The 14,206-nt window shown below is 42.2% G+C and overlaps 1 protein-coding gene across 1 annotated transcript in view; it reads right to left on the bottom strand.

Moving 5' to 3' along the window:
• Nucleotides 1-2,716: 2,716 nt before the first annotated feature.
• LOC139757913 (uncharacterized) overlaps nt 2,717-14,206 on the bottom strand; it is a 166,180-nt gene continuing 154,690 nt past the window's right edge. The window contains exons 9-10 of the mRNA XM_071678859.1: nt 4,854-5,027; nt 2,717-4,434 (exon numbers count right to left, since the gene is read on the bottom strand). Of these exons, the coding sequence (XP_071534960.1) occupies nt 3,809-4,434; nt 4,854-5,027 (800 nt within the window). The 3' untranslated portion in view covers nt 2,717-3,808. The remainder of the gene's footprint in view (nt 4,435-4,853; nt 5,028-14,206) is intronic.

Here is a 14,206-nt window from a genome sequence, read left to right as displayed (position 1 = left end):
CACATGAATCAGCCACCAGCGCTGTATCATCAGCGCTGACTCACTTCCCAAGCTCTCTCATCCCCAACAGACTTCATACTTGCCCCTCTTTCCAAAACTCTTGCATTTACCTCCCTAACAACCCCATCCATAAACAAATTAAACAACCATGGAGACATCACAAACCCCTGCCGCAAACCTACATTCACTGAGAACCAATCACTTTCCTCTCTTCCTACACGTACACATGCCTTACATCCTCGATAAAAACTTTTCACTGCTTCTAACAACTTTCCTCCCACACCATATATTCTTAATACATTCCACAGAGCATCTCTATCAACTCTATCATATGCCTTCTCCAGATCCATAAATGCTACATACAAATCCATTTGCTTTTCTAAGTATTTCTGACATACATTCTTCAAAGCAAACACCTGATCCACACATCCTCTACCACTTCTGAAACCACACTGCTCTTCCCCAATCTGATGCTCTGTACATGCCTTCACCCTCTCAATCAATACCCTCCCATATAATTTACCAGGAATACTCAACAAACTTATACCTCTGTAATTTGAGCACTCACTCTTATCCCCTTTGCCTTTGTACAATGGCACTATGCACGCATTCCGCCAATCCTCAGGCACCTCACCATGAGTCATACATACATTAAATAACCTTACCAACCAGTCAACAATACAGTCACCCCCTTTTTTAATAAATTCCACTGCAATACCATCCAAACCTGCTGCCTTGCCGGCTTTCATCTTCCGCAAAGCTTTCACTACCTCTTCTCTGTTTACCAAATCATTTTCCCTAACCCTCTCACTTTGCACACCACCTCGACCAAAACACCCTATATCTGCCACTCTATCATCAAACACACACACATATATATATATATATATATATATATATATATATATATATATATATATATATATATATATATATATATATATATATATGTATGTATATATATATATATATATATATATATATATATATATATATATATATATATATATATATATATATTTATATATATATATATATATATATATATATATATATATATATATATATATATATATATATATATATATATATATATTGGGGTTAGGGGAGAAAGAATACTTCCCACATATTCCCTGCGTGTCGTAGAAGGCGACTGAAATGGGAGGGAGCGGGGGGCTGGAAATCCTCCCCTCTCGTTTTTTCTTTAATTTTCCAAAAGAAGGAACAGAGAACGAGGCCAGGTGAGGATATTCCCTCAGAGGCCCAGTCCTCTTTTCTTAACGCTACCTTGCTAACGCAGGAAATGGCGAATAGTTTGAAAGAAAAAGAAAAATATATAGTGTATTATTTGTATTATACTTTGTTGCTGTCTACACATGTATACGTTCATACAAGCTCTTCATCCGTTCCCGTCGCCACCCCGCCACATGAAATGACACCCACACCCCCAGGGTGCGCGCGAGGTAGCGCTAGGAAAAGACAACAAAGGCCACATTCGTTTACACTCAGTCTCTAGCTGTCATGCAAAATGCACCAAAACCACAGCTCCCCTTCCACATCCAGGCCCCACAAAACTTTCCATGGTTTACCCCAAACGCTTCACATGCCCTGGTTCAATCCACTGACCGAACGTCGACCCTTATATACCACATTGTTCCAATTCACTCTATTTTTTGCACGTCTTTCACCCTCCTGTATGTCCAGGCCCTGATCGCTCAAAATCTTTTTCATGCCATTCTTCCACCTCCAATTTGGTCTCCCACTTCTCCTCGTTCCCTCCACCTCTGACACATTTATCCTCTTTGTCAGTCTTTCCTCACTCATTCTCTCCATATATATATATATATATATATATATATATATATATATATATATATATATATATATATATATATATATATATATATATATATATATATATCCCTGGAGATAGGGCAGAAAGAATATTTCCCAAGTATTCCCTGCGTGTGGTAAAAGGCGACTAAAAGTGGAGGGAGCGGGGGGCTGGAAATCCTCCTCTCCAGTTTTTACTTTTCCAAAAGAAGGAACAGAGAAGGGGGCCAAGTGAGGATTTTCCCTCTAAAGCTCAACCCTCTGTTCTGAACGCTACCTCGGTAACGCGGGAAATGGCGAATGTTTTAAAAAAAAAAAAAAATATATATATATATAATATATATATATATATATATATATATATATATATATATATATATATATATATATATATATATATATATATATATATATATATAACCTGTAACTCTTTAAAGCATCATTTATCAGTTAGTTTCAGTTATCTTCACATGATCGTAGTATAACTGGGGATTTTGTTACTTCATAAATGTATGAAAGAAAACCAGCAAGTGTACGACAACGTTAATATATTTCATCCATACAGTCACCTACATGGACCTAGAAACCACCCACTGTCATCTACAATAATAGAGCCTGAATTATACGAAAATATTGACTATATATATATATATATATATATATATATATATATATATATATATATATATATATATATATATATATATATATATATATATATCATTTATTATTTATTATACTTTGTGGCTGTCTCCCGCGTTAGCGAGGTAGCGCAAGGAAACAGACAAAAGAATGGCCCAACCTACCCACATACACATACATATACATACACACCCACACACGTACATATACATACCTATATATATATATATATATATATATATATATATATATATATATATATATATATATATATATATATATATATATATATGCATTCATATACATACACAGACATATACTTATATACACGTGTACATACTCATACTTGCTGCCTTCATCCATTTTCGTCGCTACCCCGCCACACATGATATGACACCCCCATACCCCAGCGCACGCGCACGAAGTAGCGCTAGGAAAAGACAACAAAGGCCACATTCGTTCACACTCAGTCTCTAGGTGTCATGTATAATGCACCGAAACCACAGCTCCCTTTCCACATCCAGGCCACACAAAAATTTTCCATGGTTTACCCCAGACGCTTCACATGCCCTAGCTCAATCCATTGACCGCACGTCGACCCCGGTATACCACATCGGTCCAATTCACTCTATTCCTTGCACGCCTTTCACCCTCCTGTATGCTCAGGCCCCGATCGCTCAAAATCCTTTTCAGTCCATCCTTCCACCTCCAATTTGGTCTCCTACTTTTCCTCGTTCCCTCCACCTGACACTTATATCCTCTTTGTCAATTTTTTCTCACTCATTCTCTCCATGTGACCAAACCATTTCAACACTCCCTCTTCTGCTCTCTCAACCACACTCTTTTTGTTACCACACATCTCTCTTACCATTTCATTACTCAATCAAACCACCTCACACCACAGATTGTCCTCAAACATCTCATTTCCAACACATTCACTCTCCTCCGCACAACTCTATCCATAGCCCACGCCTCGCAACCATATAACATTGTTGGAACCATATATATATATATATATATATATATATATATATATATATATATATCTTTGGACTTTCCTGAACTCAACCTGCTCGGGGGAGAAACGCGATGAAAAGTTACCTTTAGCGAGGTTGTATCATTGGAACTAACGTCTCGTAATGGAACATCTTCCTCCAAATGGCTGCACACTTTCCCGGCAGTGACGCGCTGCAGGAGCCTTTAGGAAGAGGAGCTGGCTTCATGCCAAGACCCTTTCTTAAAATGGGGTCGTTAGGAAGTTTATTTCATACGTATTCGTCAAAGAAAATAAAGGTGATCACTATTATATACAACCGTTCATATTGGAAAGACACTACACTCTTGTGTTCATATAGAACTGATCTCTCGATAGTTTCCGCTGTTGATATTTTTCGTAACTTCTCCTATCACGGTGGCCATAGAGCGAACACGATCTTATAGTCTTAATGGGCATTCTCTTATTACTGTCTGTTATTTCTGAAGGGGAACGGACGAGCCGAGGTGACGCCTTTGGCGATATGGAGAAGGACACAGACCTCCTGCAGGAGGGATGCACAGGCTCAGCATCACACGGCATATTGGTCAGTGTTTGTTTAAGATTATAATCAACGATGAACTCGCTGTCAGCTAGGATTTCTGTGGCCGAGAGTGGCGTCTCTGTGATCACTTGTTTCGTGACCTGTTGCTGTGACTTGGTGATCTCCATTTGTTGGAGGCTTGACCTGGATAGGCGGAGGCAACTGCTGGTTCTTCTTGAGCCGCTGGAGAAAGAGGCGAGGCTTGGGAGCACGTATATTGCTCGGTCGTCGCTGGCGTCTGGGCTGGTGAGGAGCGACAGGGGAGTAGGTGGGGTGTCCGGGTTGGCCAGGGTGAAGAAGGTGGAGCTAGAATCCTTGCGGCTCATATTGATGTGGATGAAGGAGTTCTCCCTCGTCCGATCCCTCGATTTCTTCATGCTACCTGGAAAAGGTGTTCGAGGGTTATCCACATGCCTCAGGTAGGGTAGTGTATAGAACCAGTGCTGCTGTGATGTAAGGATATCTGTGAAACCTAGAAATATAAAGAAGAACATGGAAAAAGAGATACTGAAATATTCTTTAGCTTAACACCATTTAAATAGTAAGTACAATCACTGTCGTGACTCATATACCACATAAGATATCTGAATTCATTTCTAAAACAGAAATCTAATGTTCGTGGATTCACTGTTAATTTGATTATAGAAAATGGTTCGTAGCTTTGTATCATTCCACATAGGCTGAAGCCTCCGTGGTTCAGTGGTCAGCGTCATCGACGGTGAAGGCTAGTGGGATGCTGTGAGGAGCCTCGAGCAAGAGCGACGTTGAGGAAGGAGCTAACTTGAGCCCAGGATCACTTACTCCTGCTTGAGCTCCTTAGGGAGGGCTGGTATGTGCTGCCGGGGTGACTGATGAACCCAGCCCGATGCCCTAGCCACCGCAGGTCGGCCCTGAACCCCTCACTCATGAAGTAGTAGATGAAGGGGTTGTAGGCGGTGGCCGACTTGCAGATCAGGGAGGCTCCCACGCGCAGCTCTGGTCGAAGAAGAGACACGAATGGTTGTCAGACATCACAAAACAAGACTGAAGTTGGTGCCTGAAATTTAAGTATTTCAGTCAAACAACACATGAAGAGGATTATAGTATTTCACGCATACTTTTCATCAGCACTGACATCCTCCACTCTGATCCCCAGCCAGCTGGTTCTGTGGTCGTAAAACCCATGTATGTCGAGACTGACTTTTTGCTTTGCTCCTGTACTGTCGTTCCAACTCATCATTCGTCGGTAACTGATTACTTTGAGAAATGCTGACACAATGTTCACGGGTAATAAGGTAAGTTAGTCATGTACAATTGTGGTGGATAGGATTGACCTCGTAACATCATTGCTCTTTTACAAACTATATATAGATCTAATTCCAATGTAAATGTCTAGGTGGTTTTTTCTTCCTTCTTTTTTACGTTGGAGGCTCCAGTTATAGACAAAATTCCACATCAAGGCCAGGCCTTGATTGAAATCTAGAGTGGATGATGAAAAGGAAAAAAAGAAGAGACAAGGGAAAGAATTTACGATTTTTGGAGGACGTGAAAAACCTATTCTTTAAAACATGTCAGGTGATAGTTATTGGAGAAGACATGAAAAGGTAAAGAGTTCCAAAGCTTCGAGGTGTAGGGAAAAAAAACAGTTATCAAAACGGCCCACGCTTGAGTTGCCGATGGCCACACTATAATCAAATGACACAGCAGCTTGCCCAGTATTGCATGGTCTAGCTAGTGGTGGGGGCACACAAGCAGCCAACTCTCGGGCGCAAAATCCAATGTAATACTTATAAAAGAGGGAAAGCTAAAATCATCGAAGTCATCAACCATGTACTATATTCCATCTTCATCTGAGGCAATGAAACAGATGAAGTAAACACGTCATCGAGAAAGCGGGATCAACGCAAACGTACCCAGACAAGATATGATTATACAAACAGCAGTCATAATCTACATTGATATATACCTACATATGGGCATGAAAAATAATATATGCACACACACACACACACACACACACACACACACACACACACACACACACACACACACACATTCTTTTTCCTTCATATACTATTTTATGAAAAGAAATCACTTTCCTCCGTTGTGTAGTGTTTAGCGTTGATCATGATTCAGTACTGGCCCATCCAGGCTTGGGCTCACATGGCCTCGGATCCTAGGTACAGCGGTTTGCCCACAGCCAATCCCAGGTGTTCATCCTCCCCTCGGGGCTGGTCGATAATTGGGCACCTGGCTTAGGCTGGGGTGTGAGTGAGTGTGTAAACATGTAAAAAAGGTGGGGCAACATGGGTGTAAAACTCTCTCTTCGTAACACACAAATATTGATCATATACACAAATATAAACACACACACGAACAAACAGAATCACACAAAGGGACACACATTTATGAATAAATTAACAGAAAGAGACAGAGACTTTATGTGGCAGATTTACCGCAATGCACTCACCATTTATCAATCTTTTAATGTTAGCTGGGACAGCACGGATAACTGAGGTCCTATGCAATGCCGTCCCATAAACGCTATATATATATATATATATATATATATATATATATATATATATATATATATATATATATATATATATATATATATATATATATATACATATATATATATATATATATATTTTTTTTTTTTTTTATACTTTGTCGCTGTCTCCCGCGTTTGCGAGGTAGCGCAAGGAAACAGACGAAAGAAATGGCCCAACCCCCCCCATACACATGTATATACATACGTCCACACGCGCAAATATACATACCTACACATCTTTCCATGGTTTACCCCAGACGCTTCACATGCCTTGATTCAATCCACTGACAGCACGTCAACCCCGGTATACCATATCGCTCCAATTCACTCTATTCCTTGCCCTCCTTTCACCCTCCTGCATGTTCAGGCCCCGATCACACAAAATCTTTTTCACTCCATCTTTCCACCTCCAATTTGGTCTCCCTCTTCTCCTTGCTCCCTCCACCTCCGACACATATATCCTCTTGGTCAATCTTTCCTCACTCATCCTCTCCATGTGCCCAAACCACTTCAAAACACCCTCTTCTGCTCTCTCAACCACGCTCTTTTTATTTCCACACATCTCTCTTACCCTTACGTTACTCACTCGATCAATCCACCTCACACCACACATTGTCCTCAAACATCTCATTTCCAGCACATCCATCCTCCTGCGCACAACTCTATCCATAGCCCACGCCTCGCAACCATACAACATTGTTGGAACCACTATTCCTTCAAACATACCCATTTTTGCTCTCCGAGATAATGTTCTCGACTTCCACACATTCTTCAAGGCCCCCAGAATTTTCGCCCCCTCCCCCACCCTATGATCCACTTCCGCTTCCATGGTTCCATCCGCTGCCAGATCCACTCCCAGATATCTAAAACACTTCACTTCCTCCAGTTTTTCTCCGTTCAAACTCACCTCCCAATTGACTTGACCCTCAACCCTACTGTACCTAATAACCTTGCTCTTATTCACATTTACTCTTAACTTTCTTCTTCCACACACTTTACCAAACTCAGTCACCAGCTTCTGCAGTTTCTCACATGAATCAGCCACCAGCGCTGTATCATCAGCGAACAACAACTGACTCACTTCCCAAGCTCTCTCATCCCCAACAGACTTCATACTTGCCCATCTTTCCAAAACTCTTGCATTTACCTCCCTTACAACCCCATCCATAAACAAGTTAAACAACCATGGAGATATCACACACCCCTGCCGCAAACCTACATTCATACATATATATTCATACTATTCGCCATTTTCTGCGTCAGCGAGGTAGCGTTAAGAACAGAGGACTGGGCCTTTGAGGGAATATCCTCACCTGGCACCCCTTCTCTGTTCCTTCTTTTGGAAAATTAAAACGCTATATATATATATATATATATTTTTTTTTTTTTTTTATACTTTGTCGCTGTCTCCCGCGTTTGCGAGGTAGCGCAAGGAAACAGACGAAAGAAATGGCCCAACCCCCCCCATACACATGTACATACACACGTCCACACACGCAAATATACATACCTACACAGCTTTCCTTGGTTTACCCCGGACGCTTCACATGCCTTGATTCAATCCACTGACAGCACGTCAACCCCTGTATACCACATCGCTCCAATTCACTCTATTCCTTGCCCTCCTTTCACCCTCCTGCATGTTCAGGCCCCGATCACACAAAATCTTTTTCACTCCATCTTTCCACCTCCAATTTGGTCTCCCTCTTCTCCTCGTTCCCTCCACCTCCGACACATATATCCTCTTGGTCAATCTTTCCTCACTCATTCTCTCCATGTGCCCAAACCATTTCAAAACACCCTCTTCTGCTCTCTCAACCACGCTCTTTTTATTTCCACACATCTCTCTTACCCTTACGTTACTTACTCGATCAAACCACCTCACACCACACATTGTCCTCAAACATCTCATTTCCAGCACATCCATCCTCCTGCGCACAACTCTATCCATAGCCCACGCCTCGCAACCATACAACATTGTTGGAACTACTATTCCTTCAAACATACCCATTTTTGCTTTCCGGGATATTGTTCTCGACTTCCACACATTTTTCAAGGCTAACAAAATTTTCGCCCCCTCCCCCACCCTATGATCCACTTCCGCTTCCATGGTTCCATCCGCTGACAGATCCACTCCCAGATATCTAAAACACTTCACTTCCTCCAGTTTTTCTCCATTCAAACTCACCTCCCAATTGACTTGACCCTCAACCCTACTGTACCTAATAACCTTGCTCTTATTCACATTTACTCTTAACTTTCTTCTTCCACACACTTTACCAAACTCCGTCACCAGCTTCTGCAGTTTCACATGAATCCGCCACCAGCGCTGTATCATCAGCGAACAACAACTGACTCACTTCCCAAGCTCTCTCATCCCCAACAGACTTCATACTTGCCCCTCTTTCCAAGACTCTTGCATTTACCTCCCTAACAACCCCATCCATAAACAAATTAAACAACCATGGAGACATCACACACCCCTGCCGCAAACCTACATTCACTGAGAACCAATCACTTTCCTCTCTTCCTACACGTACACATGCCTTACATCCTCGATAAAAACTTTTCACTGCTTCTAACAACTTTCCTCCCACACCATATATTCTTAATACCTTCCACAGAGCATCTCTATCAACTCTATCATATGCCTTCTCCAGATCCATAAATGCTACATACAAATCCATTTGCTTTTCTAAGTATTTCTCACATACATTCTTCAAAGCAAACACCTGATCCACACATCCTCTACCACTTCTGAAACCACACTGCTCTTCCCCAATCTGTTGCTCTGTACATGCCTTCACCCTCTCAATCAATACCCTCCCATATAATTTACCAGGAATACTCAACAAACTTATACCTCTGTAATTTGAGCACTCACTCTTATCCCCTTTGCCTTTGTACAATGGCACTATGCACGCATTCCGCCAATCCTCAGGCACCTCACCATGAGTCATACATACATTAAATAACCATTAAATATATATATATATATATATATATATATATATATATATATATATATATATATATATATATATACTATATATATATATATATATATATATATATATATATATATATATACTATATATATATATATATATATATATATATATATATATATATATATATATATATATATATATATTCCCTAGCCTGAGCAAGGTATCCATTCTATCGACCGAGCCCTAGGAGTGGATGAACACCTGGGTTGACTGTGAACCGACTGCCGCGACCAGGATTCGAACCTATGCGCTCGATCCTCGATCGCCCCTGAAACGCGTCAAGGTCAGGCACGCTAACCACCACACCGCTGAAGTCTTGGTTATGCTGTTGCTCTCTGTCTCTAAGCACTTGGCAATGGTCGTCTCTCTTAAGTTCATCTGGAATCGTCTACGATAAAAGGTCTGCTGTATTAAGCCGTCACTCATATTGCGCGTATCTTATCCTCCTCTGGACTCATGTAAGTCATTGCTTGATGGACATCAGGTATATCCCAAGGGGTTTCTTGCGAGACTTGATCACTCTGAATCGTTCAAGCTGTGAGGATATTATCCAGAGTATGTCATCGCTGACCCGGTCTTACTTGTCAGCTTCTTTCTATGATACAGAGTTCCAGGTATCTCAACCCTGCACGGCTGTGTATGGGTTCGCATCCCCCACCCTGCACGGTTGTGTATGGGTTCGCATCCCCTAGGTTTTGTTAATAAAGTGTATCTGAATTCTGTGCAGTAATCACTTTCATCTTGCCTTCCTGGCGGCCATACCACACAGCGATGGTCTCTTTTTTCTTCCTATGTGTACGTTAAATAGTCTCAACGTCAGCTTTCTGCGTGGTGAGGCGGCTTCGCTCATGACTTGATTCGCCAGCAAATTTGTATTTCAGAATCGTCTCCTAGTTCTGGCAATCTTTCCGATCTTGCTATGGCTTATTTCATTTCTTAAGTGAATTCCATCAAATCTACCTCCGTCCCTCGTTTTACTTACGATGGATTTATATGTTAAAGCAGTATGGTAGACTGCCTTTGAACTACCTCCCTGTCCAACATAGTTCCCATAGCTACTACTATAAACATTCAGTCTGATAAGAATCGTGTCTGTTGGAGCTTCTGGTTTGTGTAGAGGAATTCAATACTTTGCTTCGTCAAAGGCTCTTGCATATGGCATCCAATCCCTTTTCATAACACTTTCCTTTCATGTATGATTTGTTAGTGTAGCAGTAGCTGTGGTTGTGCAATTTTTCCTTGTGTTTTAGTGCGTGTCTTATAATCATTATTTCAGTGATGTATTGAATAAGGTACCAAACTTGAGAGGCTATACTGTATTGGTAATAATGTAGGTCATTCTTTTATTGTGTATTGGCGTCGCATGAGCTATTCTTTGGGACTTCCAATGTGTTACTGCTATCTCTGCTACTACTACTGCTACAACGACGACAACTACTACCACTACTACTACCACTACTTCTGCTTACTACTACTACTACTACTACTACTACTACTACTGCTACAGCGACGACAACTACTACCACTACTACTACCACTACTTCTGCTTACTACTACTACTACTACTACTACTACTACTACCACTACTTCTGCTTACTACTACTACTACTACTACTACTACTACTACCACTACTTCTGCTTACTACTACTACTACTACTGCTGCTGCTGGCATTCTGGCATCATATGATTTGTTACGTGAGGAAGGAATCAATTTAGGTTGCCCCTCGCTGCACTGCTTCCAATTTACGAATATCCATACTTAGGTGGCGGACCCAGAACTGCGCACAGAGAGAGAGAGAGAGAGAGAGAGAGAGAGAGAGAGAGAGAGAGAGAGAGAGAGAGAGAGAGAGAGAGAGAGGAGAGAGAGAGAGAAGAGAGGAGAGAGAGAGAGAGAGAGAGAGAGAGAGAGAGAGAGAGAGAGAGAGAGAGAGAGAGAGAGAGAGAAGAGGAGAGAGAGAGAGAGAGAGAGAGAGAGAGAGAGAGAGAGAGAGAGAGAGAGAGAGAGAGAGAGAGAGAGAGAGAGAGAGAGAGAGAGAGGAGAAGAGAGGAGAGAGAGAGAGAGAGAGAGAGAGAGAGAGAGAGAGAGAGAGAGGAGAGAGAGAGAGAGAGAGAGAGAGAGAGAGAGAGAGAGAGAGAGAGAGAGAGAGAGAGAGAGAGAGAGAGAGAGAGAGGAGAGGAGAGGAGAGGAGAGGAGAGAGAGAGAGAGAGAGAGAGAGAGAGAGAGAGAGAGAGAGAGAGAGAGAGAGAGAGAGAGAGAGAGAGAGAGAGAGAGAGAGAGAGAGAGAGGAGAGAGAGAGAGAGAGAGAGAGAGAGAGAGAGAGAGAGAGAGAGAGAGAGAGAAGAGAAGAGGAGAGGAGAGAGAGAGAGAGAGAGAGAGAGAGAGAGAGAGAGAGAGAGAGAGAGAGAGAGAGAGAGAGGAGAGGAGAGGAGAGAGAGAGAGAGAGAGAGAGAGAGAGAGAGAGAGAGAGAGAGAGAGAGAGAGAGAGAGAGAGAGAGAGAGAGGAGAGAGAGAGAGAGAGAGAGAGAGAGAGAGAGAGAGAGAGAGAGAGAGAGAGAGAGAGAGAGAGAGAGAGAGAGAGAGAGAAGAGAAGAGAGGAGAGGAGAGGAGAGGAGAGAGAGAGAGAGAGAGAGAGAGAGAGAGAGAGAGAGAGAGAGAGAGAGAGAGAGAGAGAGAGAGAGAGAGAGAGCACACACACACACACACACACACACATACACACAAATATTCGTTAACAGAGGTACAGACATTGCCGTATCCACACAGTATATGTTGTCCTTCGGCAGCCACTGACCCTCCCTCCCTTTACCCGACGGCATAAAACAGAAAAATCAAGGACTCTCATCTGTGCCTGAGAACAACAGATGTGAGGGAGGCAGTGGGTTCAGCAGATTGCTCTACGTTTCGGTTATCACAACCTTTTACATACGTCTTGGGTTGTAACGTAAGGAGGGGTAAGAAAATGTTCTTTTACATGACGTTGTAAATATAATAAACCCTCTTTTTTACTGCAAAAGAAAATGTACATGATAAGAATAAGATTCGGAAAATCTACAACTTCATGTATGTATGTGGGTTATCAAAAGGGTCTGCCATCTCTGCATTACGGGATTACATTACGTAAATTTGAGGAACTGGCAGCAGAGTCTGGCAGGCTGATGTCATGACCAGGACCGGGAGGGCGCGAGCAGGCGTTAATCCTCCTGAAGGTGGGTAAACTTAACTCGACCCGACCCAAGCTTGTCAGGGGCAGGTGGTGGAGGTGGGTCTTGCAGCTATATTGATGGGCAGGCGGAAAGCGATAGACCAGCCAAGCGGGTTGGACCATGGGGCTCAAGGATAAACCGAGGCTTGCAGGCGTATGGGGCTGGCAGGGATGGGCAATATGCTGTGTATAGGCAAGGGGGACGAAAGTAAAAGTTCAAATCACACAGGTAACAGTTTGTTGAACGAGCCTGGCAGGTTGTACGAGGGAATGGTGATTGAGAGGGTGGTTGGAGGCACAGAGCAACAGAATAGGGAGGGCCAATATGGATGTGTTTGATTTAAGAATGTGTGGTAAACTTTCTTGGAGAAATACTATTCTTATGTGGCACTTGTGGATCTGAAGAAAGCGTATGATAGGTTGAGAGATGGTCTATGGGAAGATGTTGCGAATATCTGATGTCAGAGGAAAGCTGCTGGTAGCAGTGTAGAGCTTTTATAGAGTGAGGAATATCTGCGAGTAAGAAGAGAAGAGAATGAATTGTTTTAGGTGAAGGTGGGTCGGCAACAAGGCTGTGTGATTTCACTCTGGGTGTTTAATATGTCTATAGATAGGATGGCTAGGAGGGGTAATACAGGGGTCTTAAGGAGAGAGAAGCTGATATGCATTGTTTGTGTTTTGATGGTTGGGAAGAGGAGGGGGGGGGGGGGTAAGTTAGTTGTTATATACTGGTGACACGGCTGTAATGGAAGATTCGAGTTTGGAACTGCAGAAACTGGTGTCAGTTTGGAAAGAGTGTGAAATGAGAAAGTTTAGAGTTATTAGTTTTACTTTCAAAAAGAGCATAAGTTTAAGCATAAGTCTGAATGGAAAGAAAATGGAGGAAATTAGAATGTTTTTCATAACTTAGAGTAAATATGACTGTGAATTAAACCATGGGAGCTGAAGTGAGCCAGAAGATTGGTAAAAGGACAAAGGTCCTGGGAGCACTGAGGAATGTATGGAAGGAGAGGTTCACTGTCTTCACGGGTAAAGGTGAGTATGTTTGATGGTGTGGTAGTCCCGTCGATGTTTTATGGATGAGAAGCTGAGCAGTGGACAAAAACGCAAAGAAGAAGGTGGATCTTTTGGACATGAGATATTCTAAGGCAATATTTGGCGTAAGTTGGGTTGATCGAATAAGAAATGCTAAAGTAAGAGAGATGTGTGATGATACGAAAAGTGTGTATAGGAGAGATGAAGAGGGTATGCTAAAACGTTCTGATGTCAGAAGCGGAGGAAGCAAAGAGAACTAGGACACCAAAGAGGAAGCGGAAGGATGGAATAAAAAATCGTTTGAGTTTTAGGGGCCTCACTATGCATGGGGGTGTGAGGCATGCAAGGGGCAGAGTGATTGGGGAGAT

Source organism: Panulirus ornatus, chromosome 28, assembly GCF_036320965.1.
Source record: "Panulirus ornatus isolate Po-2019 chromosome 28, ASM3632096v1, whole genome shotgun sequence".
Classification (NCBI taxonomy): Eukaryota; Metazoa; Arthropoda; class Malacostraca; order Decapoda; family Palinuridae; genus Panulirus; species Panulirus ornatus.
The sequence above is the reverse complement of the archived record's forward strand: the minus strand, read 5'-3'. Positions and strand labels throughout refer to the sequence as shown.